Raw genomic sequence first — 26,115 nt, forward strand, 5'->3', positions numbered from 1 at the left:
TGCGCTGTAGTCTAAACGTCTTTAATGATGGGAGTTGGAACTGATAACAAGACTACGACCTTGTCTAAGTATGCATTACAGCAGCTTGGAGAGGGAAAAGAGGAGGTAGATCTCCGGAAGATGACACCCGGCAATGCTGAGGCCATGAGGCTGGCAAAGGCTGAACACCAGATAACGGAACCCAGAGAAACTTGGGGTCGACGTCTGGAGTTCGTGCTCGCCTCCATCGGTTATGCAGTGGGTCTGGGGAACGTGTGGCGCTTCCCGTACCTGTGCTACAGGAGCGGAGGAGGTGAGTGACTCCTGCTAACGCGTTACTCTTCTCTCATGATGAATCACCTGAGTCTGTAGCCATTCCGATGTCATGCTGCTCATCTTCGTCTTAATATAAAACACCCCATACAAAATTTGTTTTCCACAAAATATTAATTATGAATTACAGTTAACAATTGCTACGGGCATTTTGAGTGTCCAGAGAATTACTGAGAATAAAATATATTTAAAAGGAAAACATTGTGGCCTTTTTTATATATAATATTAATATCTGAACAAACTTTAACTTAGCAAAAAGAAAGTCAAGTGTAGCCCACCAACATACTGTTCACATGCAGGAAGCCATTTTGTTGTCATGTGACAAAAAACATATCACGGAGAGGACCCCTTTATGTAGGCTATGCCAATTCAAGGTCATAAATTATATATAATCACATAACTCTGACCTTTTATGAAAAGGCACTTTTTTGTTCAGGTCAAATAGAGTAAAGCTTCGGAAATTTCTTGATAGGCATGACTCAAATGTGATATTTGAAAATAACTTTTTTTGAACATTAATTCAAGCTGTGTACACTTATGTTGTAATGAAAGTCTTTTAATACTTTTTTACTTAAGGCTCTACTACCACCTTCTTTAGAGTAAGAAAAATCCAAATCTTTGTTAACTGTAAAACAAAATAAATACAAAAGATTACATTTGGCACATGTTTGCAAACTACATTTTTATGACCATTATATTCCGTTTATTTTATCGTTATTTAGATTATTTATTGGAAGCTAATTTTGTGGCTGTTGTGTAACTATAAGATGTAACAGTAGATCCAGGACAGGAGTGTGTGATATTGGATATCTTGTTTTCTCACGCCAGTCTATGTTTCATCTTTGCGTTGGTTCTGCCAATTTATGTTGTTCTTTTGACCCTTTTCCCATTGTTAATCATTGACTTATTTCATATTCATTGACCTAGAACGGTTGTTGTTTCCAATATTTATCAATCATAAATTTTCCTTTCTGGTTTGGCAACATGCCATATACAGTATAGCATTTGTATAGCTTAAAAATATGTACTAAAGGCATGCAAAAATGATTTGAATTGTTAAAAAAATGTATTGTTAAAAAAGACGCAATATATACTGTCCCAAGAATGACAATCAATAAAACTCCATTTCTGTGATCTGTGATATTATAGGATAAATATGAACCTATAGGTTTTATAGGACAGCTGCTGTCACAAAGTTCACAGCACATAATCTTGCCTCCTGTTGTTTCATGTTTGTATAGAACAATATAGTTATTTTAGCGAACATCCATATTGTCCAGACGAATGTTTGCTTTCTTCACCTGTGTTTTCATAGACAGTAAAACCATTCACAACCTCAGATTCTTTCTTTTTCTTTTTTTTATCATCTAAAATTTCCAATTTCCACATTTTTTTTTTTTTTTTATCAGAGGGAATTCATTTATGGCCTTTTCATCTATACAGAACATGTCAATAAACCATCTTGCCCTCCCGAAAGACACTTTAAATACTAAATTTGCATTAACATGAGTTGCAAGAAAATAGTCTTAACCTCACAGAATGACTCTGCGGAAAAAAAAGACAAATTAAGGGGTGGAAAATATAATTACACGACTATTTGACCATTGTTAATAAAACTATCTATCTATCTATCTATCTATCTATCTATCTATCTATCTATCTATCTATCTATCTATCTATCTATCTATCTATCTATCTATCTATCTATCTATCTATCTATCTATCTATCTATCTATCTATCTATCTATCTATCTATCCCGGTCAAATTTATGAAGACAAAAAGAAAACCTTTGTGACCATTGAAGCAAAACAAAATATTTATTAAATATTAATCATTCATTTATTTTCATTATTTATTCATTATTTTCTTATTTCGCCTCATGTTTTGTTTTCCAATCTTTCACATGTTCCAGGTGCTTTCTTGATTCCCTACTTCATCATGTTGTTTCTCTGTGGTATCCCACTGCTGTTCATGGAGTTCACTGTTGGGCAGTACACTCGTCTGGGGCCGGTCCATGCTCTGGCTAAAATATGTCCCCTCTTCAAAGGTGAGTGGACCATGTGTCCCAATCGCTCACATCTCCTGGGTTCTATTCTACCATCCAAACATAGTACAGCAAATGGGAAGTCTTATTGATTTCTATGTTGTATTGGACATTCTGGCATTTCAGTCAAACTAATGGCTGACTGTTCAACTCTCAACTGTGTTCAAGTCTGTTGAATTATGATTTGACATCAAATGAGTTTAAGGAATATGTTTTATAAATAAATTATATAAAGAAAATATTCCTCGTAAAATCTCTAGATGACTTTGCCTGCTGTGCACCTTGTCGCATTGTATGTCCAGAGGCTTGTTCCATAAAACAAGTTTACCAAATAAGCCATGCTTTTTTTTCTGTTAGTCTTACTCATTGTCAGTTGATTTGGTTCCATAAAGCAAACTGAACATAGCTCAAGCTCAGTCACTCTGGCAACTTATGCTGGTTAACTAACCTGGTCAAGGGCATGCTAACTGTCTGGCTAAGCCTGAGTTGTTGCAGAGTTCCTCTATCACTGACTGACAGGAACACAATGATATTACCACTGACTCTCTAGCATACCATTATTTGACTTTATTAACCACTATCAGTCTAAAAATAAATATATAGAATGTAGAAAATCAACGTAAATAATAAGTCAAATAAATAAGCTACAATGATAAATTATACAATATAGACCTACAAACATGTTCAATTATATTGTGTAGTATCAAATATTATAAATATATATAGCCAGGCCTTTTTTTCTGTTAGTCCAACTCATTGTCAGTTGATTTGTTTCCATAAAGCAAATTTAACATAGCTTAGTCACTCTGGCAACTTATGCTGGGAAACTATATATATATATATATAAACCTACAGGTTTTCTTTTCTTACATTTACATTTACATTTATTCATTTAGCTGACACTTTTATCCAAAGCGACTTACAATTGCTATATATGTCAGAGTTCGCACGCCTCTGGAGCAACTAGCGGTTAAGTGTCTTGCTCTGGGACACATTGGTGTCTCACAGTGGATTCGAACCCGGGTCTCTCACACCAAAGGCATGTGTCTTATCCACTGCGCCATCACCACCCTTTTCTTAATGACTGTTTGAATGTATAGTGCCCAATGATTAATTAAAATATATGAATACATTTCACTTTGGTGGCAGTTGTAGTTCCTTTTATGGTTAATAGGACATTAGAACATCCCCCCCCAACCTCCACCCCCTCTCTCTATCACCATTTCAGCACTGTTTTTCCCGGGGTAGGTTGCCAGGTCTTTCCCCATTCCTCCCCATTTCATGACTTGGGACTCACACACACACACACACACACACACACACACACACACACACACACACACACACACACACACACACACACACACACACACACACACACACACTCACGCATTCACACATACGGCCAATTTGACATATCCAATCCACCTAATCTGCATGTGGACTGTGTGGGGGGAACTCACGCTGACAAAGGGAGAACATGCAGACTCCACAGAAAGGACTCCTGGCTCAGCCTGGGCTCTATAACCGGTGATTTTCTTGCTATACCTTCTGATCCACCATGCTGCCCCATTAGAACTTTACAATAAAATTAAAAAAAAGCATTTTAAAGCAGATGTTACAATCATTCAATTAAAAATGAAAATAAATAACCAATTTCACAGACTAAATTTTAACTGTTAAGAGGAACAATTAGTCCTATATTAGATTTACCCCAGTACAGTAGTCACTTTACAGTTACTGCTATCTTAAAAATACACTTACCTTTAGGTTTAAAGTTCTACATAAGGCACATTTAATGTCCAAAAACAAATATTTTAAGAGAAAACTGTATATTTTAGTCGGAATTATTGAGCTCCTATTCTATTGCGGTCCGTTTGGTGCACAGCTGCGCTCGTTCATTGAGAAGTTTTGCGGAGGCTTGCTTACATAAGCCTCATCCAATCATAACAGCGAAATGGAAATTCTAACATTTACAGATGGAGAATATACCCAAATGTACATTATGCACTGAGGAAAGCAACACGCAACACACGCATTAAACAGCACAAAATATGCTATTTGCTATAGTGGACCTATAGAGCTATAGCGCACCTATAGAGCACCTATAGAGCTGCGATTAGAATAGTATGCATATCAAATGATCTTGCCTCATTGAACCAGGGTCAAATTAGTGGTATTGCGTGAACTTAAATTTCTCTAATGGAACCCATTCAGCCCCGACTGGTTTGTTACTTTAATTCAAGTCAGGTTTTGGACTGTAATCCCAAATTTTCTTAGCGCACTTTATGGAACAAGCCTCTGCTTTGTTTCTATTGTTCTTTTTTACTGGGTAAAGTAAAGTAAACAAAGGTAAAGTAAAAGTAGTAAATTGATCAAAAACAGAATAAATCATGACCACATTCGGAACGTAGGAACTGGAATAGGCTACAATGCAAAAGATTGGTTTGATAAACCGTAATCAATTGTGATTTAATAAAGTCGTTTTATATTGATACAAAAATAATCATCAGCGTAAGTTAGTTGAGAATTTTAAATTAAAATGTAAAAAATGCATTAATCGAAATGTTTAAAAGATAGCAGCTTGAATGGAACACTATATAAACAAGATTCATCACCTCTCTTTTCCTTTTGCAAGAAATGCTTCTCTTGCAGCCGGATCAGTTTTCAGTCCCACTTTAAGTGTCTTTAACTACTATGGTCTAACATTTTAGATGATACAATGCACTGATACAATGGAACAATGGAACATATGATACAATGCACTGATTGTGTACACACATGATTTTACATTGTACCTATTTTTTTTAAAATACCTGCATATTACATCTGTAATTAATTTCTGTGATGACATCTATAACTGTTGAGCCTTCCCTTACCCCTCCCTTAAACCGACCCATACAAGCAAACCTGTCCGTAATCTTACCCATATCCCACCTCAATAGCAGCACAAGTATTTTGCAAAACAACATGAACAACATCATACCTAACAATTTTTTTATGTAAGTACATAGTAGTTAAAGACACCTAATATAAAATGTGACCGTTTTTTCTTTACTTGATATAATAGTGGCATTTAAAAGTATATAAAAAAATGATTTTCATGAAAATACTTCAAATTGTAACATTTTTTACTTAAAACTAACATTTTAAAATAATAATAAAAAAAGAATAATAAGAGAATCTTAGCTTAAATTTATTGTTTATTTAGCTTACATAATGTTTTTATTTTTTATATAGGGACATTCATTACGGTTGCATCACCTGACTTTTGCAACTTAGGCCCTGTATTAAGATGCGTTTTGGTTGATTGGATCACAAGTCAACGAGGGAGACACATACTCGTTTACACCTGTTATTTTAATCCAGGGGGGGGGGGGCTTGGGTCTATGTGTAAATGTATGTGTTTTTTTCAGATCTTTCAATAGACGAAATAAGCTCGCATTATTTACACATAAACGCGCCCGGAGATGACGGAAAAACATGGAGAGCAGCAGCTTTCGTTTCTGATATAGATATAAATTCTGATATAAAGTCAGAATTGATTGATATAAAGTCAGAATTGCGTGATATAAAGTCGAAATTGCGTGTTGTAAAATCAGAATTGTGAGATATAAACTATTCTGAGGGGGAAAAAGTTAGTCTTTTTTCCCCCTTAGAATTGGCCTGATAACTCGCAATTGCGAGTTTATATCTCACAATTCTGAGAAAAGATGTCAGAATTTCGAGATATAAACTCGCAGTTATGTGTTAAGTCAGAATTGCGAGATGTAGACTCGCAATTGTGAGAAAAAAGTCAGAATTGTGTGATAAAAAGTCGCAATTCTGTCTTTTTTTCTCGCAATTGCGACTTTATTTCTCATAATTGCGACTTTATATCTCGCAATTGCGACTTTATTTCTCAGAATTGCGACTTTATATCTCGCAATTGCGACTTTATTTCTCAGAATTGCGACTTTACATCTCGCAATTGCGACTTTATTTCTCACAATTCTGACTTCATATCTCGCAATTGTGAGATAAAAAGTCGCAATTATTATATCTATTTTTTTATTCAGTGGCGGAAACAAGCTTCCATAGGTTTAAGATACCAAATCATAAAATAAAATAATAGGCCTATTTATTATTTGAATGTTCTGAAAATATATTCAAACTAAGTGTTTTTAATAAAGTGATACATGTCATGAATTTATCAAATTATTTTAAAAAGAAATAATGCACTTGGACACAAAAATATCCATGTTATGTCAATGACCGATTATCATTTTGCTGGACTATGTTTAGTGAATCAACCCATCTCTCTGCATTGACATGGCAGTTCAAGCATGGATACAGAGTGCAAAGCTTTTCTTCTCACCCTTGTGTTGGATTTTCCCTGTAAAAATGTGTGGACCTGTAAATATGGCACTTCATACAGTATCTGATGATCTGGTGATGGCTGATCTCTTGTGTTTGTCCTGTGTTCTGTACCTGAATCAATCCTCTTCATTTGAACTCTTACTTTTATGAAAACATGAGTGAAAACAACAGTATTTCTTCTTATAATGAATATTTGGAAATTAATACATTTGATTGTTTATTTATTTATTTACAGGTCATGTTTAATTGTTATATATCATAAAATATGACAAAATATCACAAATGTATTTAAAATATTCATATAATTATATATATATTATAATTGATATTATATAAATATAAAATACAATTTTAATAAAATAAAAATAAAAGTTCAAAAATTATAAAAAATGTAAATGGAGGGCAACCTATTTGTGACTAAAGTGAGTGTCAACACCAAGCTCAGCCATCACTGTTCATCATTTGAGTTTCTTTTCTTTTCTTTCTTTCTTTCTTTCTTTTTTTAAATTTGACTCTTTCCCCTGCTAACTAAAGGCTTCTCTCCTCAAAGACAGAGATAGTCTACCCGGTCAAATCTTTTGGGTCCATCCCTTGATATAGGGCTCATTTCAGCCGATTATGGCTCCTTGCTAGCAGAGGGACTGAAGTAGGTAGTTCTTTCTGTATATTCTTTTAACTGAAATGTACTCTTTATGTCACATTATTTTTGATGTTACAGACGATCCACCAGAAAAAGTGAGTAAAGGGTAATTCTCTATATGGCTCTCCTCCTAATAGCTCTCCATAATAGCTCTCCTCCTTTTACTTTTGTAATATCTTTCGGGACTTTTATTAATGGGTTATATCTTGGTATGGTCAGAAAAGTAACCTTACTTACTCCTAAGTATCCTTTCTGTCTCTGGAGTAATTATAGCCTTCAACAGTTGTGACATCAGGGTTGCATGATTTAACAAGGTTCCTAAGGTGAAAATGCCCACACTCAGAACAAAACAATGAACTACTGTGCACTAAACAGGAAAAAGAGAGTGTGTGCAGGCATTTATGTTCAGTTATACAGCACTAATGTTATACAAAATTGTGGAACTGGTGCTAGGATCTCATATGGTGCCTGGGAGAGGATAAATTCTAGGGTTTGTTTCTGCACAAGAAAACAGATGAAAAATATAGTACCGTAGATGAGCTTTTCTTAGAAAACAAAAAGTATCTTTCTGTCTCGATAAAGTTTGGATGAAAGTATGGAAGAAACCCATAGTGCCTTTCTATACCTTCAGGCAATAATATTTGTCAAAAAACAATAAAAAAATTTGGGGCACAGCTGTTCTCCATAAGATAATAACAATATGGATGTAGGGGTTTATTTACTCTTTGAAAGATAATACATATTTAAATGTCAAGTATTGTGTTTTCTCCTTTAATAATATTTGATGGTATTTTAGGGTCAAACTTGTTCTTAAGCAAACTTGTTCTCAATAAAAAATGCATACAAACCTTTCTATAACCTCAAGTTTAACACAACGTTTACAATAATCTTGCTTGCAATCGATCTCATCATAGACTTACTGTTAATTTTGGATTTCCAAGTAGAGCATCCAAATAATCCCATAATGCCCCTCGTCTATATTATTGTTAAGCAGTGGAATAATTTAGGCTCAAGCTCAGGAGAACAAAATGCTCTGGGGGAGTTTATATGACCTCAGAGGGCACCACAAAATGTGCCAACAACAACAACAACATTCCTGTTTTTAGTGCTTTCTACTATTCAGGCCTGAAAAAACTAATGAACATTCCATTTAGGTGGTGGGAATACACAAAAAAAATGCCAAGATCCGTAGAGAGTGATGATAGATAATCCTAGGACATAAAGCTGGCATCAAAACATGGTAAAAACTAAAATCAGTGATCTTTGCCTCTTCATCCTCCTACCATGTCCTACCAAGTCATGTTGAATAGACATGTTTATATTGGATTCAGAACTGTTCAAACTGTTTGGTTTGGCAAGTAAATCATAAATGGACCTAAGAATGGCTAATATAATTTTTTTTCCTTTTTTTAATGGCAAAAGCTTATTTTAAAGCTCCAGTCCGTAACTTTTTTGGGTTAAAAATTATCCAAAAGAGTTCAAAACTATCTGCTTGCCTTAGCTCGATTCAAAACGGTAAGCTTGTAATAATGTTTTTAATTTCAGTGGTACTGGTGGATTTCCGCGGGAAATTTGAGCATGTCTTTGCGTCATTACGTCACATCTGTACACATAAAGAAGGAGTCTCGGCTAGTAGGCTATATTGCGAGTGAGGATGTTGGAGATGGAGATTTATAGCCTTTTCTCACAGTACTTGATATAATTAAACTTATTAATTTGATGGCGGATCCCAAAAGGTTCAAACGACAATCACCAGTGACAACTAGAGATTCACCCGTTGTAAAATGCAAAAGACTTTGGACTGAGAGTTTGGAAAAAGAGACTGCAACCGGCCCATGCGAAAACAAGGATAAATATCTGAAGGGCTTTAAATGTAGTCACGCAATGCTGATGTTGTTAACAATAACAATTTGAGAACAAAGTATATTTTGCACGGTTTGGCGTTATCTGATAAGCGATCGTTAGATTTAATCAGCGCGATTTACTGCAATGGTTTTTTTCCCTTAGTTGGTCAAAAGAACAAAAGTGGATGTTACTTACTTGTTCAGATGACATTTTAGGGCGAAAATTCTTGTGTTGGTCATAGTTCCAAAAAGTAGAATCTGTGATTGTGAATGCCAGTATCCACACCGTGCGGTGACTGACAGCTGCAGATTCTCCTCAAAGCATTGTGTTCATCCGTGCTGTGCCGTGTCGAAGTACAACTCACGTAAAGTTGATAATTCCGCGAATGACTGCAATTGCAGATTTCGAACAGAGATGGCGACAAAGAGGAAAAACTGCAGACTGCAGCTTTAAGAACTCTGATGATGACTGGATGGGAATGTTTTTGTTATTATTTGACACTTAATTCTTAAACCTCTTCCTGATGTCCATTTCTAAATCTAATTCTGTTTCACTTCAGGCTTATATGAGATTTCAATGCTGATTACAGTTGGGCAGTAATGAATCAAAACCGTTGGAATTCACTGAACTTGCGTTCTGCATATCAGAATTTCAGTGATGTGTCAGCACAAAAGAAGTGTATTAAGTTTACTCCTGGCCATTGAATCCCTTTATAAAGAAAAGCATATTGTGTTGTGTGCCAAGAGTTCTGTTTGTCTGTTTTCTTAGGATGCAATTAAAGGTGCTCTAAGCTATGTTGGGTGACATCACTTCTTGTTAACGTTCAAAGTATTGTCAGACAAAACGGAGGCTAGCTCGACCCTCCCTCCTCCTCATCCCGTCCCCTCCCTTCTGTTGCATGTGCACTAACCCCCCAACCCCCACCCCCACCCCCAAATCATTCTTGTCAGTTATTGGCTGGAACGCTGTTTGTTATGTTTCGTGGTCCAGGTTGGACCAGTTTGTTTTTGTTGCCGTTTGTGGAGCCGGGGGTGGCTACAGAGACCGCGTGTTTTTACAGTGTGTTCAGGGGACAGGCATCTAGCGGAAAGTGAGGAGATGTTTGCTGTATGTGACAAAAAATGTTTCGGCCTAAAAAACGCGCAACATCGCTTAGAGCACCTTTAATACATGAAATCATTGAGAAACAGAAATACTGTTGCGTAAGCCAGTGGTTCTCAGCTTTTGTTGTTGATGTTAAAAGGCTGTGCATCCAATTAACTCTATGATATTAAGTTGTATCAGTCACTTCATGAAAGGCAAATACCTACATGCATGCACAGGTTTCGTGACGTCCCCCCATTCAAACTTGGCAGCATGAAAGATTGTTAAACAAGTTGTTTGGCACAATATATTTGGGCATATGCAGAAGTTTTATTTTTAATACGTTTTTTTGTATATACGTTTTTGTACAATTTAGGTCACCAATTGATATCCACTTTAGAACCAGTTAAGAACCATTGTAAGCTACAAATAAGTGGTAAAAAGCTATTTGAAGTTTAAGTTTTCATAAGATCAAGATTATGAGACTAGTTGTTCCAACAACACATTTAATACCCCACAATATCAATCCAATCGGAATCACATGTAAGCAGGGTACAAATATTTTTTTAGCTCTTCAGAACAGTGTGTGCCTGAGGTCTTTTGAAATCTAAGCTACAGCATAACATTGAACAGCCTTACTGGATTTATTCATGCAATCCTCAATAAAAAACTAGACTTTCTGATTTAAATCTCCAAGAACCTCTTGCATAAGGTCTGTGGAGCCATAAGAAACCCCTGGTGTCTTGGTCAACCACAAAAACATTCACTAAGAAAGGATAACAGAAGAATCCTGGGAAACTAGATTTTCTTTTTTTAACGTATGTTTAGAAATGTTGTTAGATAAGAGTTATCTTAATATAATTTGACCTAAAGTAAAATGAAAACAGCTGTCATGAAAATTTGCTTTATCTGTTCTTTTCAAACTTGTACGCCAACCTAGAAATGTACATCTGGAGGTCAACGGTTTTATTCTTTTTTAAATAAAAACATAAATCTAAACATTTCAGTGCCTCTGAAGAGCCCTAAGCACTGTTCCAATATGAGTCTGTTCAGCAGTGAAAGACTCGGAAATGGTGGCAGGAAGTGGTGTCATTTTCTGGTGTCTCACTGTTTCTTTGTCTGTCCTCAGGTGTGGGGCTTGCCACGGTAGTGATTTCTTACGTGCTCTGCACCTACTACAACGTGCTCATGACCTGGGCTCTCTACTACCTGCTTCATTCGTTCAGCCCCTCATTGCCATGGCAGTCCTGCAACAACACGTGGAATGCAGTTGGCAACTGTTCCACTGGTTTTCCTGGCAATGCCACGCATCTGCAATCAGCCAGTCAACAGTTCTTTGAGTGAGTGACAGATTTAATTTTACTATGTAAGGCCCGCCCAATCGGTCCAACTAAATTTTTCCGATAAGCTGGTGAAGGTTTTCTGCACGTTCTGTCTTTTCAGTGTGGCAAACTAGTTTAATTCTAATTTTCTTTTATCTAACTCCATTTTAATGCGACCTTAAATTTAGGTTGGAATGCCAATTGGTTATTGGTCATTTATATGATACTGTATCTAGACATTTTATTATTCTATTTAACTCTTAACTTTATATTTTACTCGTTCATTAGGAATCTATAGTGCACAGAGATCCTCGTGCCGGCCGTTTAACTCAGATCTCAGATCACCAACTCGCCAGACTTGACTATACTGTTTAGAAGGCCACCTTCATGCTTGCTCTATCTAAAAGTATTTTGTTTAGTCCCCAAAGATCTGTATACACTTGAATTAAAGTAACACTATCTCTAGTCGGAGGTCTTGGCCACTACTACAGATATAAGCACACCAACATTACTTCTCTGATAGTAGCTTTGGTTTGGTCATGACATGGTTTCCCACGTACACTTAGTTATAGTATTATTACATTAAAACAGAGGTAAGGCTCACCCTATTTTGGTTGGTTGATCAACATTTTGTTGTCCTAAACGGAAATTCTCTTTTTAGCCTTTACAGTCTAAGTACACTTGAACTAGTGCCAAGTGTTAGCCGGAGCTCTAAAATCGCAGTTGGTGTGCCCTATGCTCCACTCAAAAACTGGACTTTAGTCCGTTACTAAGCTGACACAGATTCGCGGTCAAATCAGCCTTCACTTAATCTACTTGAGAAAATAATTTCAGAGTAAGTCAGAATAAATTAAAATGTAACAATTTAATATTATTCAGGTAAATGTATCATGACAATTACATAATAAATTCAAAGACAATCAATACAAAACATAAAATGCTCTGGAATAAAGAGTAAAAGATGCATATCTCACATTAGGAAAAATATAGTGCTGAGTGTCTGAGAACATTCAGCATTACGGGCAGATCTGTCTACAAATCGCCCTGAGCCTTTTTCAGCATTTCTTTAACACTAGAAGTGCCAGAATTCCATAACTACTAGAACTGCCACAAGCGGTCATTTTGACCGTTAGATTGCAATCTCTATATCTTTAATGATAAATACCCAATTGAGAGATTAATGCATTTATTGTATTAGGATATCTTTTAAAAACAAAACAACACCAAACTGTACATTTAAAAAAGTTTAATTATACATTTATAAATAATAATATCAGTAGCCCGTAATTATCGCATATTCACAACAGATAGCCTAGCTATATTTCCATATCCATTCAACATAACTCAGAACAAGATAATAACAACTAAAAGTATCTTATTTAGATATTCTTTTGACAGTGAGAGAGACAATGTCACGGTTTATGAATTCGCTGTCTCCTTTCTCGTCTTGTTGTGTGTGTGTGTGTGTGTGTGTGTGTGTGTGTGTGTGTGTGTGTGTGTGTGCGTGCGTGTGTGCGTGGTCGCTGATCATTGCAGCTGATCAGCATGCCCGCTCTGATCAACGCGCCAGCTGCAACTGATCAGCGATTCGACCCTTTTTAGTGTTACTGTTGTCGCCTAGTCTTTGTGAGATCGTTGTGGATTTTTCCTGCGTGTTTGTTCCCTGCCTGTATCTGTTTTCTGTGTGTTATCCTGTGTTCAGCACTCCATGGTTCTACACGCAGCGTCCCTGTGCTGCCAAGGGCTTCATACCGGACATTTACACACCTTAACTCTCCCAGCATCTGACCAGCTCTCAATAAACATATCTGTCATTTTGCAATTGAATATTCTGATTATTTCCTAATAGACAAAGGTCAACCGCGAGAAATGTAACAAAAGAATACCGCAAAATTCAGTGCGGTCAATATGACCGTCTATGGCCGAAATAGGTAAATATGTTAATTAGTTTTTTTGCCTTATGTGTAATTTATATTAAAAACCTTTAAAATGAAAATACAGACACTTTTAGGAAAAGTCAGTTACCAGCAGGATTTTATTTATTTTTTCAACAAAGTTATTGCAGATATAAAATTCAAAACGGTCAAAATGACCGCCGTGGCCGTTCTAGTGTTAAATACCCAGACCAAGACAAAACATCCCCCAATGTGAGGCATGAACTTACAATTGGAATCTGCATTCACTAGGGTCATAAACCTAGGGAGTTTACACCTTTTGAGGATAGAAAGTCATTTGCATGAAAGACCCGCCCTCCTCTGTAAGCAACATATCTCATTACCTCTTGGTTTACTTCTTTGGGAATGAGACATTTGTACCAGTCGCACTGAGACATTTCAAATGATGCCAGACATGTATAGTGTTGTATGGTAATTGTTCACAATAAACCATATAGATTTTTGGGTGAATTTCAGGTTATCTCATCATGGGGAGAGAAGAGATGGGGGAAAAAGAGGGCGAAGGGAAAAACAAATGTGATTGGGTCTTGGGTGGGGATGCTAATCTTGCAAGAGAGAGTTCAAATGTTTATTTCCAGAAACAACCTTTGTTTTCTCGGGGAGTAGTCGTTTCTCAGTCCAGATGGCTCAGCAGCTTCCAGTTTTTCCAGTCTTACCACTTTCATTTTATGCCATATTTGGTGAGAATTCTTGACCTTTTGTCAGAGGTTGTTTATAATTGTGTATGTAATGTCACTCTATATTGAGGAACTATTAATTTCCTCTAATGTAAATGGAAAATTTGGAAAAGTTCAATCCATCCATCCATCCATTCATCCAATTGCAATGTGTTGTTTTTTGTTTTGTTTTTTTATAGTCATAAGGTCTTAGAAATGACCAGAGGGATTGAGCACGCTGGAGGGATTCGCTGGGAACTCTTTGGCCTCCTAATCCTGGCCTGGGCCATTGTTTATTTCTGTATCTTTAAAGGGGTGAAATCCACCGGAAAGGTCAGAATTCAGAGCTCACGTCATTTCTGAATAGATTCAATGTGTTTTAATTATCTAAATGAAGGCAAAATAGAATATGTAAGCTACAACATGATAGTTAGTGGTTAATATGTCTTTGTAAAAATATGAATAATGTGTTTGTGTATATACAATAAGACTCAGTATGTCAACTGTTATAATATCTATATTTGTTCAGGTGAATAAACCTCAATACATTTTAACCTAGTTGTTAAAGAAACTGATGGGAATAAAAATATATATACTTTTGTACTTTTGTCCTTGTTATCACAAAAAAAATCCCTCTGTTGACTCTGTCCATAGGTTGTGTACTTCACTGCCACATTCCCTTATTTCATACTAATTGCATTGCTGATCAATAATGTCCAGTTGCCTGGAGCAAAAGATGGTATCCTCTTCTTCCTCATGCCAAACTGGAGTAAACTCTTGGAAGTCCAGGTGAGATCATTTGAATAAAAATACTTGAGTCAAGTGGTGGTAAAAACAAACTACAACCTAACAGTCAACATTACATTATAGCTTGCATGCTACCATATCATTACTGTAGTACCACTGATAAACATCAACATTGTTGTGGGAATTGTGTCTGTTTACCATTTAACATGTAATTGACACTGGGTTAAGTTAATCAACAGGTCTGAAGTAGGTTTGAAATAACTTTAACACTGCCAATTCTTGTATAATGTAAAAACCATGTCACTGAATGAATGGCAGGTTTTATTTATTTTATATTTATGTTTCCCCTATTTCTGTTTGTGTTGCTTGCATAAATGCTTATGTACATTGCCAAACCCAATAAATACACATTATATTGTTTTCTTTTCATAAAAAGGATCTGATTGAGTCTGAATGTGTTAACTACAAAAATGTTGTGATTAAATTGAAATTAAACATTTAGATTGATTGACAGTACTTTTATGCCCACAAAAGAAAGCAAAAGTTAAATATGATTCCTGTTAATGCTTTATTAAAACATAAAAATGTATATGTCTATAAAAAAAAATGGACAAAAAGACAAGAATGAAACCCTGCTCTTATGTGTCTTTGTTAATCTTACGTTGTAGGTGTGGGTCAATGCTGCTGCTCAGATCTTTAACTCCATCGGCATCTCCTTTGGTTCTATGATATCTATGGCCAGTTACAACAAGTACAACAACAACATCCTTAAGTAAGCGATATGGAAATGAAGTGTTAAAAATACAAGTTAGGGGTATGGGGTGGCTTTGTCCCAGCAGCTGATTTTACATTTAAAAACATATTTTTACATTAAAATTAAATAAATGCATCTAAGTGCTTTCAAGTTTATTGCACTAATCAGAGCTAAAGGGTCTGTTATCTTCAAGAAATGCATGATTCTCCTCATCACGATTACCTTTTATTTTGCAGGGACACATTTATCATCTCTCTGGCAAATTCAGCCACTAGTATCGTAGCAGGCTTTGTTATTTTCTCTGCCATCGGGTACATGGCTCACATTCACAACCTACCTGTAGATGACATTGCCACAGATGGTAAGTTGTTTTTGGGGGGGGTTTATCAGTTTTTGCAGCTGTAAAACTAGTCCCCCCATTTCCTTGTGTTTTTCAAGGTTTGTTCACAAGCATTAAATACATTGAATCGCTTGAACTGAAAATACCACATTTCCTGTTATCTTTAATTGCTGTCTTCATTCAACCATGAATCACAGCTCAGTTTCAAGGACCAGGGGGCGTAGCTACGGGTGGGCCTAGGCCCATCCAGATTGGCACCCTGTCAGATCCAGGGAAATACATTTTTTTTAATAATACAATTTACAGTTCTTCAATATTATAATTATTAATTAAATATAATTATTTTATATGTGATTTGTTTTGTCATGCATTAGAACTATATCCTAATCTTAATAAGATTGTGCTAATTGGTCTCTTCCGTTACGCTATGTTCTTTGCGCCAACTAGCAGAGCCCTAATAACATTTTTATGTTATTACAAAAAATGGCTAAACAGCTATCTATTACACACAACCAAGTAGTTAAAGGTTGAGCACGTGAGCTAATTGGCTACTGATACAGCAGGAACCAATCAGCAGTGCCCTATAGACAATGATGTGATTGCAAGCAGGTTGAGTTAAGGACCTATTAGCCTGCACCATCTAGTTTCATGACAAAACTTTTTATTTTGTTTCTTTCAATGCAAACTAGTTATTGACATCCTAAATAAATCCAAACCAGACTCTAAAGGTGATGATACACAGGGCAACTTTTTGAGCAATGTTGCTTGGCAATCTTGCCGAGCGATTGTTGCTTGGGCACTTTCCCATTGAAAATGGGCAATACATTTCTATCTGGATAATTTAGATCAGTCTTGGGCCCTGTGTGTCATCTGGTTGCCCGTTGGCGGGAACATTGCCCAGCAACATTGCCCAAAAAGTTGCCCTGTGTATCATCACCTTTAGGCCAGCAAAGAAAGTGTGGATAGTCTTTTTGAGGAATTGTTGAAAGGGTATATATAGACCATGGCTAGAAAGTTTGTGAATGCACCGCTTGTCTTACCGGAGAAATTGCCCAATTGCCCATATGATTAATTGGGTAGATTTTTAGTCTGGCATTGGTTATACAATATTTGCATTTAATAGTTGGGAGCGAGGGGTTTTCTGAACTGTACATAGGTCACATGTGTGCACTGTATTAGCCATGGTTGGTTGTCGATACACGACTCAGACATTGTAATTTCTCTTTGTGATATAGTTGTTATCATAACTCAGATTGGATCTCTCTCTTTCCTGCTTTGTTTTTGTTTTGTTTTGTTTGTTTTTTTACCTGGTGGCCGCTCACACTTGATTGCACTGCACATTCTGAGTGGGTGTTTAAAGGTATGTATCTGCAACATTAGTGGCCGCATTAGTGGCATTTGTCTTTCTGAACAGGTTTATGATGATGTTGTTTTGAAGCGTTCATTGTACCGTGTTGTATTGCACGTTCACTTTGATGTGTTCATTACCTGTTTAATCTTGGATCGTACATACCGTAAAACTTCAAATAATAGCCGAGTCCCAAATAGACGCCTGTCTCTTTTACACGCCTGGTGTGGCTGCAGGTTTGGGTAATTAAAGGTGCTCTATGTAACTTTTCTACTAAAATGAATCCTTTTTTTATTGCCTGTGTGTGAAGGGGATGTAATCACACATTAAAATGATCCACTTGTCGAGTTTTCCTATTACCTCTGAAGGCCAGTATTCCTATTTCTATGTGAAGTCTCCGGGTCGGATTTACCGTGAAATCCAACAGATGTGACATGCATGCGCGCTCCCGAGCCTCTCTCCTTATATACAGTCTATTGTAGACGGTCAGGGAGTTACGTCCGGTTAAAGGCGCACGTTTTTCGGCTTATATCTCAGTCAATCTTTGATCAATATTCCCAAGACTCTAATCGTTCGTAGTGCTGGACGGGGCCTTTCGAACGAGCCCACCCCCGAGGTCCAACTCGCCCGGCTCCCCGAGTTATAGAACGGCGATCCGGTAGGGGGCATCCCCGAGGCCCGCCACTCTAAATGGGCAAGGGTTCCCCTGGGACCTCCTCCCCCGAATTTGAGCTCTCTGGGTCTTTGCGTTCCAGAGATAAGAGCGATTTTCTTCTGAGATCGTGACGTCACCAGCGTCTGCAATTTTGCAGCGCGCCCGATGGTGTTCTGCTAATATCTCCGCGAAAACACCATCAAAAACTATGGAACTTATATGGTTCTTTTCAGCTCGACTAGATGGTCCCAACGAGCTCGGTGCTCGCCGAATCCGTCTAGTATTCGCCGAGATATTTGCGTAATAGACGGTATTGTCTATGAGTTCGAGCACGAGCGCTCTTGTAAAATTTGGTTGCAATCGGAAACATCACCACTAGAGGCCGCTAAAAGTTACATAGAGCACCTTTAAAGGCCGGTCTCAAATAGAGGCCGGGTCTGTTTTTTAGTTTCGGGTTGTATTTAATCCTTTAAAACCGTCAGATCGTCCGCTTTTTGGCGGCCGTCAAAGCAAATTGTTGTCCCTCCAAAGCCTTTTTTGATCGGTGAGTGATGTAGAATAGAATGACTGCTGCGCCTGACAAGCAGAGAGAGAGAGCGCTCCGGCCGTGCGCGCGCACTCTCACGTCTTCAAACAACACGATTAATCAAAATCAATTGACACGATAGTAAAAGGTCAGAAGACCGCAGTTTCACATGGAGCATTTGGAGATTTTTAGAGATTAGAGACAAGCCTATACACTCAATGAACAACATCTCAACACTAAATTATAAAGGCCTGTCTCATATAGACGCCTGTCTCAAATACAAGCCGGTGCAGTTCGACGATTTGGGAAAATAAAAGCCCGGGCTACTATTTGAAGTTTTACGGTACTTCACCTTTAAGTCATGGGCGTTTATACAGTGACCGGTCCGTCGATTTTTCTTCTAAATTAAGCCGATTGAAAAACATGGGGGATGTGAATTATTCCGGACCACCTACACTTTTATAGGCCCACCCATCATCCACTTTCTGTATCCACCACTGCTCACAGGATCTGTTATTTTTCTTATGTGCTCTTTGCTGTTGTGCTCTTGTGATGGGTGTGAAATCTAATGGACCGTACATGAGTAGAGCAATCAATATCAAAGGAAGTCAATATCAACACCTTGCAAGCGAAGGAAATGAGAATGCAGTGGGGAAATTCCAGCTTCAAAAGTTTAATGAAGTGGGATGATAAATGAAAAGTTCTCGTTCTGTACCACCAGAGAGAGGATAAGTGTGAGAGGAGGTGAAGGGTGGATAGGATTATGCCAGAGAAAGGGAATAAAAGAGACCATTCATGGGAGAAACAGAATCAGGAAGAAATGAGCAAAGTGGGCAGAGTAGATCAGTGTAAATAAAGAAAAAACAATAATAAAAGAATGTCCTTGAGTTTTGAGCTGCCCTCAGGAGAACTTCACAGCAGTTTACAATATCATACTATTTGTGTTTATATAACATTACTGTTTGCTATATGATGTTGTCATTCAAGTCCATCAATTTATACCAGTTAAAGCAGAGAAAGCATTGAAACCTTGGCAGTTATACAGTACTTCAGAAAAATGATTAGTTTGCACAATGTTTGATAACCTATTTTGTAAGGTTTGTTTTGTTTTATTTTGTAATTTTGTAGTGTTTTCTCATATACATTCTTTGAGGAGGCATCTCTCAGAACAGCAGGCGGATCTTTTTTCTAAGCGATGCAATAATAGTTGTGCTGTTCAGCAGCTTTGCTGAGCATTTCCTCATCATAATAAATGGTTTAATGTCTCTGTCACTTTGATTCTTTAACTCTTTGTTTTCTCTTTGAAAGACCTTAAAATCTAAAATAAGACAGCTGCACAGCCTTTTCCAAGCCAGTTTCTACAGCTTTTTCCATTCTATTTAGATTCCTTCTCTTCCTTCCTACAATATCTTATTTTTGGGTTTTAGTACTGTAGGAATCTATAATCTGCATTTTTTTGGAATGTAAAAAAAAAAAAAAAAAAAAAAAAAAAAGGGTAAACGTGTTAAGCGGAGCATTACTAAACATTAAAAGTACTGTGTGACAGATCTGGTTCTTCTCGATGGCCAAGACCATTGTTGTTAATGTTTACGTTGGCATAACAACTAGTCAACTAGTGTCATCTTTCTCTTAATCGGTGTGATTTTTGTGTATATATGTTTTTCTGCAGGGCCTGGTCTGGTGTTTGTGGTATATCCTGAAGTGTTTTCCACCATGCCGATCTCTCAGCTCTGGGCACCTCTGTTTTTCATCATGTTACTCTGCCTTGGACTGGACAGTCAGGTAGAAGAGAAGAGGCCTCATAGTACAAGCATGCACAAACTAGCCCTGTTCTAAACCCTAGAAAGCTGCCTTTCTGTCTGAAACCTACATACAGCAGACTTCTGCCTTCTAAGAAGCAATTCGCACAGGACACGGTCTTGTTTTTCAATTGTTTTCTCTGTGCTAAACAACTTTTGCAATGGATCTCACTGCTTTTTCAGCATCGTATACTTAAATACATATGTAAATGTTTTTATAATCTGCAATTCTTTGCATTCTGTTCAACATATTGGATCAATTTTGTCACTCGCAATTATCCTATTCAATATAATGCAATTCTGCAATTATCTTCCTTACAAAGTATAAACATGATGTGGCCTTGGTAAATTTGAGTAGGCCACAGATGGCAAATGTGCTCATTTTATGTTCTTTCGTCTGTATTATCAGTTTCTGCAGCTGTAGGCCCAGTCTTCCCATGTCCTTGAGTGTTCTCAAGGTTTGTTGATGAGCAGGAAATTCAGTGAATCTCATAGAGTAAAAAAAGGATTATATTTATCATCTGCTTTTATTGCTGTACGGCGAAAAATCATAATTTACAGGACTAAGATCACAGGATTCTTATTTTCTCTTTGAGCTGTGTAAACTGTAAAGCCGTTTCCTCATTGCACACACCGAAAAGACGCAACTGTAAGAGAGTCAATGTCAGCATCTTGCAAGCAAGATGAGAAATTTGAGTGCAGTTTAATAATAATAATAATAAATGAAAATGTCTCATTCTTGTGAATGGAAAGGTGATCAGGAAGTGCCCAGCTCACCAGGTTTCGCAACAGAGCTATATGCGTGTGCAATTTGTACATTCACATGTGAACATTTTGGACTATTGTTTGTGTGAATGTACATATGTTTATCTGTGCAGTTTGCCATGGTGGAAGTGGCTGTAACTTTCATCATGGACGGCTTTGGCAAGAAAGCGTTGCGAGTTTTTAAGAGGAAGGAGCTGATTGTTCTGGCAGTGTGCTGCGTTGGCTTTCTGCTGGGGATTCCTCACATTTCCAGGGTAAATATGCTCTAGTTTCACATTACAAACAAATAATGTATTCTTACTTTTAAGATTTTGTTATACTTGGATCATTTGGATTTTATACAACAGTTCCTTACCTAAACATAATTTTAGTTTCAGAAGATTTGATTTAGAGATATATTTTCTCAATCACTATATTCAATATTTTTTTTTAAATTAAAACTCAAAAAGTAAAATACAGTAAATCTAAGTTTAAATAAAGTAATGTGAAAATGAACAGAACAAAAGTGTTATTACATTTCAAATTTTTATTTATGTGCACCAGTTTAATGATACAAATAACAAAAGGCAATATCTAGGCCTACATATATTTTTAATAAAACATTTTCGGAGTGAATTAATTGAAATGGACAACTGAAGTTTAGACACCATTAAAGACATCATAAAAATATGCATCCTAATGCTCTCATATACAGTACTTAAAAATGAACTGGCCAAATAACAAAAATCCAACCAGAAAGATAATTTAAAATATTTCCTGTGTGCGTTTGTGTGTGTGTGTATATATAGTCCTTGTTTTGATTATGGACATGAATCCTAACCCTAATTTCAATACTAATGATATAATATTGTATGTGTGCAGGGTGGGATATATGTGTTTCAGCTGATGGATCACTACACAGCTGTGGTGTCTCTAATGTTTCTGGCCTTCTTCGAGGTGCTCGCCGTCACTCTCATATTTGGTGAATATCACTACCTTCAGTGTGCACTTCAGACTATAGAAACTCAGATCAGATGTGGAGATTTGATGGTTCATGCTTTTCCATCTCATTTCTTTCTTGCTCTCTTCCACATCTCAATAATTCAATATTTCATTCCATTTTTATGCAGATGACTCCCAACTATACATCCCACTTAAATCTGGCAACTCCATGCAGCCTCTTTTAGACTGTTTGAAAGAAATTAAAATCTGGATGGCTGGCAAACAATTTCCTTCAGCTAAATGATAACAAAACTGAAGTTATTGTCTTTGGCCCTTCAAAATCAAAGAATTCCATTCCTGCCCCTTGCCCCCTATGTTAAAGCCCATGCACGTAATCTGGGTGTTATTTTAGACTCCCATCTTAACCTGCACAAACAAATATCATCTGTTGTAAAGACTAGTTTTTATCAATTAAGAATAATTTCAAAACTCAAGTCTGTTTTGTCATACAACGATCTAGAAAAAGTTATCCATGCCTTCATAACCTCTCGGCTAGACTATTGTAACTCTCTCTACTTTGGTCTTCCTCTGACACTGGTCGGACGGCTTCAGATGGTCCAAAATGCAGCGGCTAGGCTGCTCACAAATACAAAAAAGCGTGAACACATTACACCGGTTCTAGCCTCCTTGCACTGGCTTCCTGTCCAGTCTAGGATACAATTTAAAATGCTGTTGATGGTTTTTAAAGCTCTTCACGCCTTGGCCCCCAGCTACATAGCTGGTATTATTCATCCGCATGTAGCTCCCAGGTCCCTTAGATCTTCCAGCCATGGTCTCCTCCATGTCCCGCGGTCCCGGCTCAAACAAAAAGGTGATAGAGCCTTTTCTATTGCTGGCCCTCAGCTGTGGAACCAACTGCCACCTGACATCAGAAATGCTTCGTCTATCACAATTTTCAAAACCAGACTCAAAACTCACTTATTTACATTGGCCTTCCCTGCGTTTTAATTGTCTTACTGTGCTATGTCTGTAATTATAATTGTATTTATTTTATTTTTATTATTTTCTGGCTATTGCGCTGTGTACAGCACTTTGGTCAGTGCAAGCTGTGTTTAAATGGGCTATAAAAATCAATTTTACTTACTTTACTTACTATCTCACTCTCTCTCAAACACATGCAGGAGTGAGACGGCTCAGTTTAATGGTGGAGAAAATGCTGGGAAAGAAACCAAACCTCTACTTCCGTGTCTGCTGGCAGTACCTTTCACCCATGCTTGTGCTGGTGAGGAAAAAATGTTGGGATTCTCTATATTTGATCATTGACAACTATATATTGATCTGCATTCCAGAGTAAATAGCTTCAAAGTGCAGATGGTTTTAAAATACTACACTTTTTCCCAACAAGACCTTTTTTTCCTAGTGAAGTGACAAAAAAAATCAATGACAAAACTCAGTTTTTATGAGACTGTATTGTGCACACATCCTTTTACAGGGAATCCAGGCATCCTAAATGCCCTCACCTTCCCATAAATTAAAATTTCAAAATTTAAGGACATTAAAAAGTCTTTAAAATCTTAAATAGCATTGAAAAAGGGTTGTACATTTGTTGATAGTAATAGATATTTATAAAGTGGATCCCGGTGTGTGTCGGTTGAAGTGCAGATCTGAGAGGTTGGGTGAAGGTATAATGCTTTGCTTTGAATTAAAGGGAAAAAAAATGAAAATTCTGTCAGTATTTACTCACCCTCAGGGTGTTCTAAAAAACTTTCTTTGCTCTGTTGAAGTTAAGTCGAGTCACCTTCATTTATATAGCGCTTTATACACAAGAGATGTTTTAAAGCACCTTTATTATGATTCAATGATGCAAACAGAATTCAGTTTTTCTGTAAAGCAACTCTAAACAGAAAATAGTGTCATTGTTTAGCTGAGGTCAGTTCAGTGTTGATTCAGTTTCGTTCAACAACTGTGTAAAGATCATCAAATATGAAATGAGTTCAATTCAGTTATAAAGCAGCTCTGTAGAAAACAGAGATATCATCGTCCAGCTCTCATTCCAATAGTCTCAGTACAGTCAAATCAATAATATTGCAGAATATTAAGTGTCCCCAACTAAGCAAGCCAAAAGGGGACAGTGGCAAGAAACCCAAACTCTTATCCGGTGGCAAAATTGGAGAAAAAATCCATGGGAGAATCAGGCTCAGGTGTGGTTTAATTCTAGGCTGCATCACAAGTCAGATTGTAGATTGTGGATTGATCATTTAAAATACTTCATCCAGTTCCTTCTGCTTGAAGATCGGGCTACATTATGACAGCATTTGGTGGGGAAGGTCAAAAGTCAAAGCTGGCCATAGGGTCTGTGCAGAGGACTTGTCCGGTTCTCATGGTCTCCAGTGAGGATCTGTGCTGATGGCTGTCGTATCGCCGAGGTCTTCACAGGGTATCTGTCTCTAAGGGCTTGTCTTATCATGGTCTCCGCTGACATTCAGGGCTGTTGTGGTCATCCAGATGCAGGTCCACCGTCTGATCTGGAAACGGACCGAATTCGGCTGACTACTGTGACCTCGGGATAAGGATGAAACAGAGACTTAATACAAGCGTAGATGCCAAGATGTAACAAGTACATCGGATGTTATGGGAAGTGTTCCCGGTTCCGGTTGACCTAATTTATGCAGCCTAATAATCCTTTAACGGATTCGAATTATAGAGATGTGATAGTGTGTTATGTGTATGCTAGGTGGATTTTAATCTAGATTTATAGATAAATAGGAAAAGGATCTACCGCCCGCGTTCGATTTTGATATTCTATGTATTATCAGCTGGCCAGAATTTTGAGACCAGCAATAAACAGGAAGGAATATGATGCAATAAGAGCTTGCTCAAGTACTGAGGAGTTAAACCTTGTAGAGATTTGTAAGGAGATATTTTGATGAATGTTGGTAACCAAAAAATTGCTGGTCCCTATTGACTTCCATAGAATGAAAAAAAAATAATACTATGGAAGTCAATGAGGACTAGAAACTGTTTGGTTACCAACATTCTTCAAAATAACTTGTACAGGTTTAGAACAACTTGAGGATGAGTAAATGATGAAGAATTTTTATTTTGGGGTGAACTATCCCTTTAATAACAATGACCTCTTTCCTGTCTCTCTCTCTCTCTGCAGGGTATTCTGATCTCCAGTATTTTTCAGTATACTCCAGCTCGATACGGCAAGTCCTACACATACCCGCTCTGGGCAGAGGTGGTCGGCTGGCTCATCTCTCTCGCCTCCATCATCTGGATTCCACTTGGGGCTCTACATGAGCTTTGGACCACCGAAGGGTCTCTGCTGCAGGTGTGTACAGTGCACAAACACTCCCTATATCAATATTTGTTGTGTTTCTCTCAAAATGAACCCAGTGCCTTTCTCCATCTCTGTTGCAGAGGTTGAAAAAGTCCATAACTCCAGCTATAGATCTGGAGTTTGTTTCAGAGAAACCATCTTCCGAGTCCATTGCGATGTTTACCGCTCCTTAGACACTTGAGTGTGTGTGTGTCCTTAATATGTTTACTCATTAGAAGTGCAAAGTAGTTCTGCTTAAACTGAAAAATATCATTTTATGTTTTTACTCGTATTTATATTCTGTTTATTGCATTTGAAATTAATGTTGTAAAGTACAAAAATATTCCCAGATTTACAATATGGCATTGATATTGATGATGCTGTTTTTTTTTAATTATTATTGTTGAATTACTTTTTTTACATGTGTTTATTTGATTATTTGAAAGCTTTGTATATTGTAAAAAAAGAAAAAGAAAAAAGAAAACTTAATGTCAGACATAAATTTTATGCATATTTTTCTTCAAGTAAAGAAGTGTAAAATATATGATGATGTAATGAGAGAGATTTTGGTTGGTTTTCTCCGTTATTTAAGCTTTAAAATGATTAAGCATTGACCTTTAAGCCTTGTTGAATTGTATATTTGTATACACGGATGTAAAGGACTGACAAAACCTTGAAATGATATTTAGAATGTTAGGGACAACATACTTGATTTTACACA

General features: G+C 37.0%; 1 protein-coding gene across 1 annotated transcript; it reads left to right on the forward strand.

Moving 5' to 3' along the window:
• On the forward strand, positions 1–25,763 carry si:ch211-225b11.1 (uncharacterized protein LOC561694 homolog). Its single transcript, XM_056263799.1, has 13 exons — positions 1–292; positions 2,226–2,360; positions 11,414–11,624; positions 14,418–14,550; positions 14,872–15,006; positions 15,633–15,736; positions 15,955–16,079; positions 20,257–20,369; positions 21,265–21,405; positions 22,013–22,112; positions 23,254–23,354; positions 25,236–25,406; positions 25,496–25,763. The coding sequence occupies exons 1-13, from the start codon at positions 25–27 to the stop codon at positions 25,586–25,588; spliced, it is 1,830 nt and encodes a 609-aa protein (XP_056119774.1). The 5' UTR covers positions 1–24; the 3' UTR covers positions 25,589–25,763.
• The last annotated feature ends 352 nt before the right edge of the window (positions 25,764–26,115 follow it).

Source organism: Rhinichthys klamathensis, unplaced genomic scaffold (assembly GCF_029890125.1).
Source record: "Rhinichthys klamathensis goyatoka isolate OS25496 unplaced genomic scaffold, OSU_Roscu_1.1 h1tg000210l_1, whole genome shotgun sequence".
Taxonomy (NCBI): domain Eukaryota; kingdom Metazoa; phylum Chordata; class Actinopteri; order Cypriniformes; family Leuciscidae; genus Rhinichthys; species Rhinichthys klamathensis.

Bases quoted from the DNA above. Each gene is read 5' to 3' on its own strand.
- si:ch211-225b11.1 (XM_056263799.1), top strand. From the start codon at position 25: ATGATGGGAGTTGGAACTGATAACAAGACTACGACCTTGTCTAAGTAT. The intron at 2,361-11,413 runs GTGAGTGGACCA...GTCTGTCCTCAG, and splicing joins AATATGTCCCCTCTTCAAAG to GTGTGGGGCTTGCCACGGTA. The intron at 11,625-14,417 runs GTGAGTGACAGA...GTTTTTTTATAG, and splicing joins GCCAGTCAACAGTTCTTTGA to TCATAAGGTCTTAGAAATGA.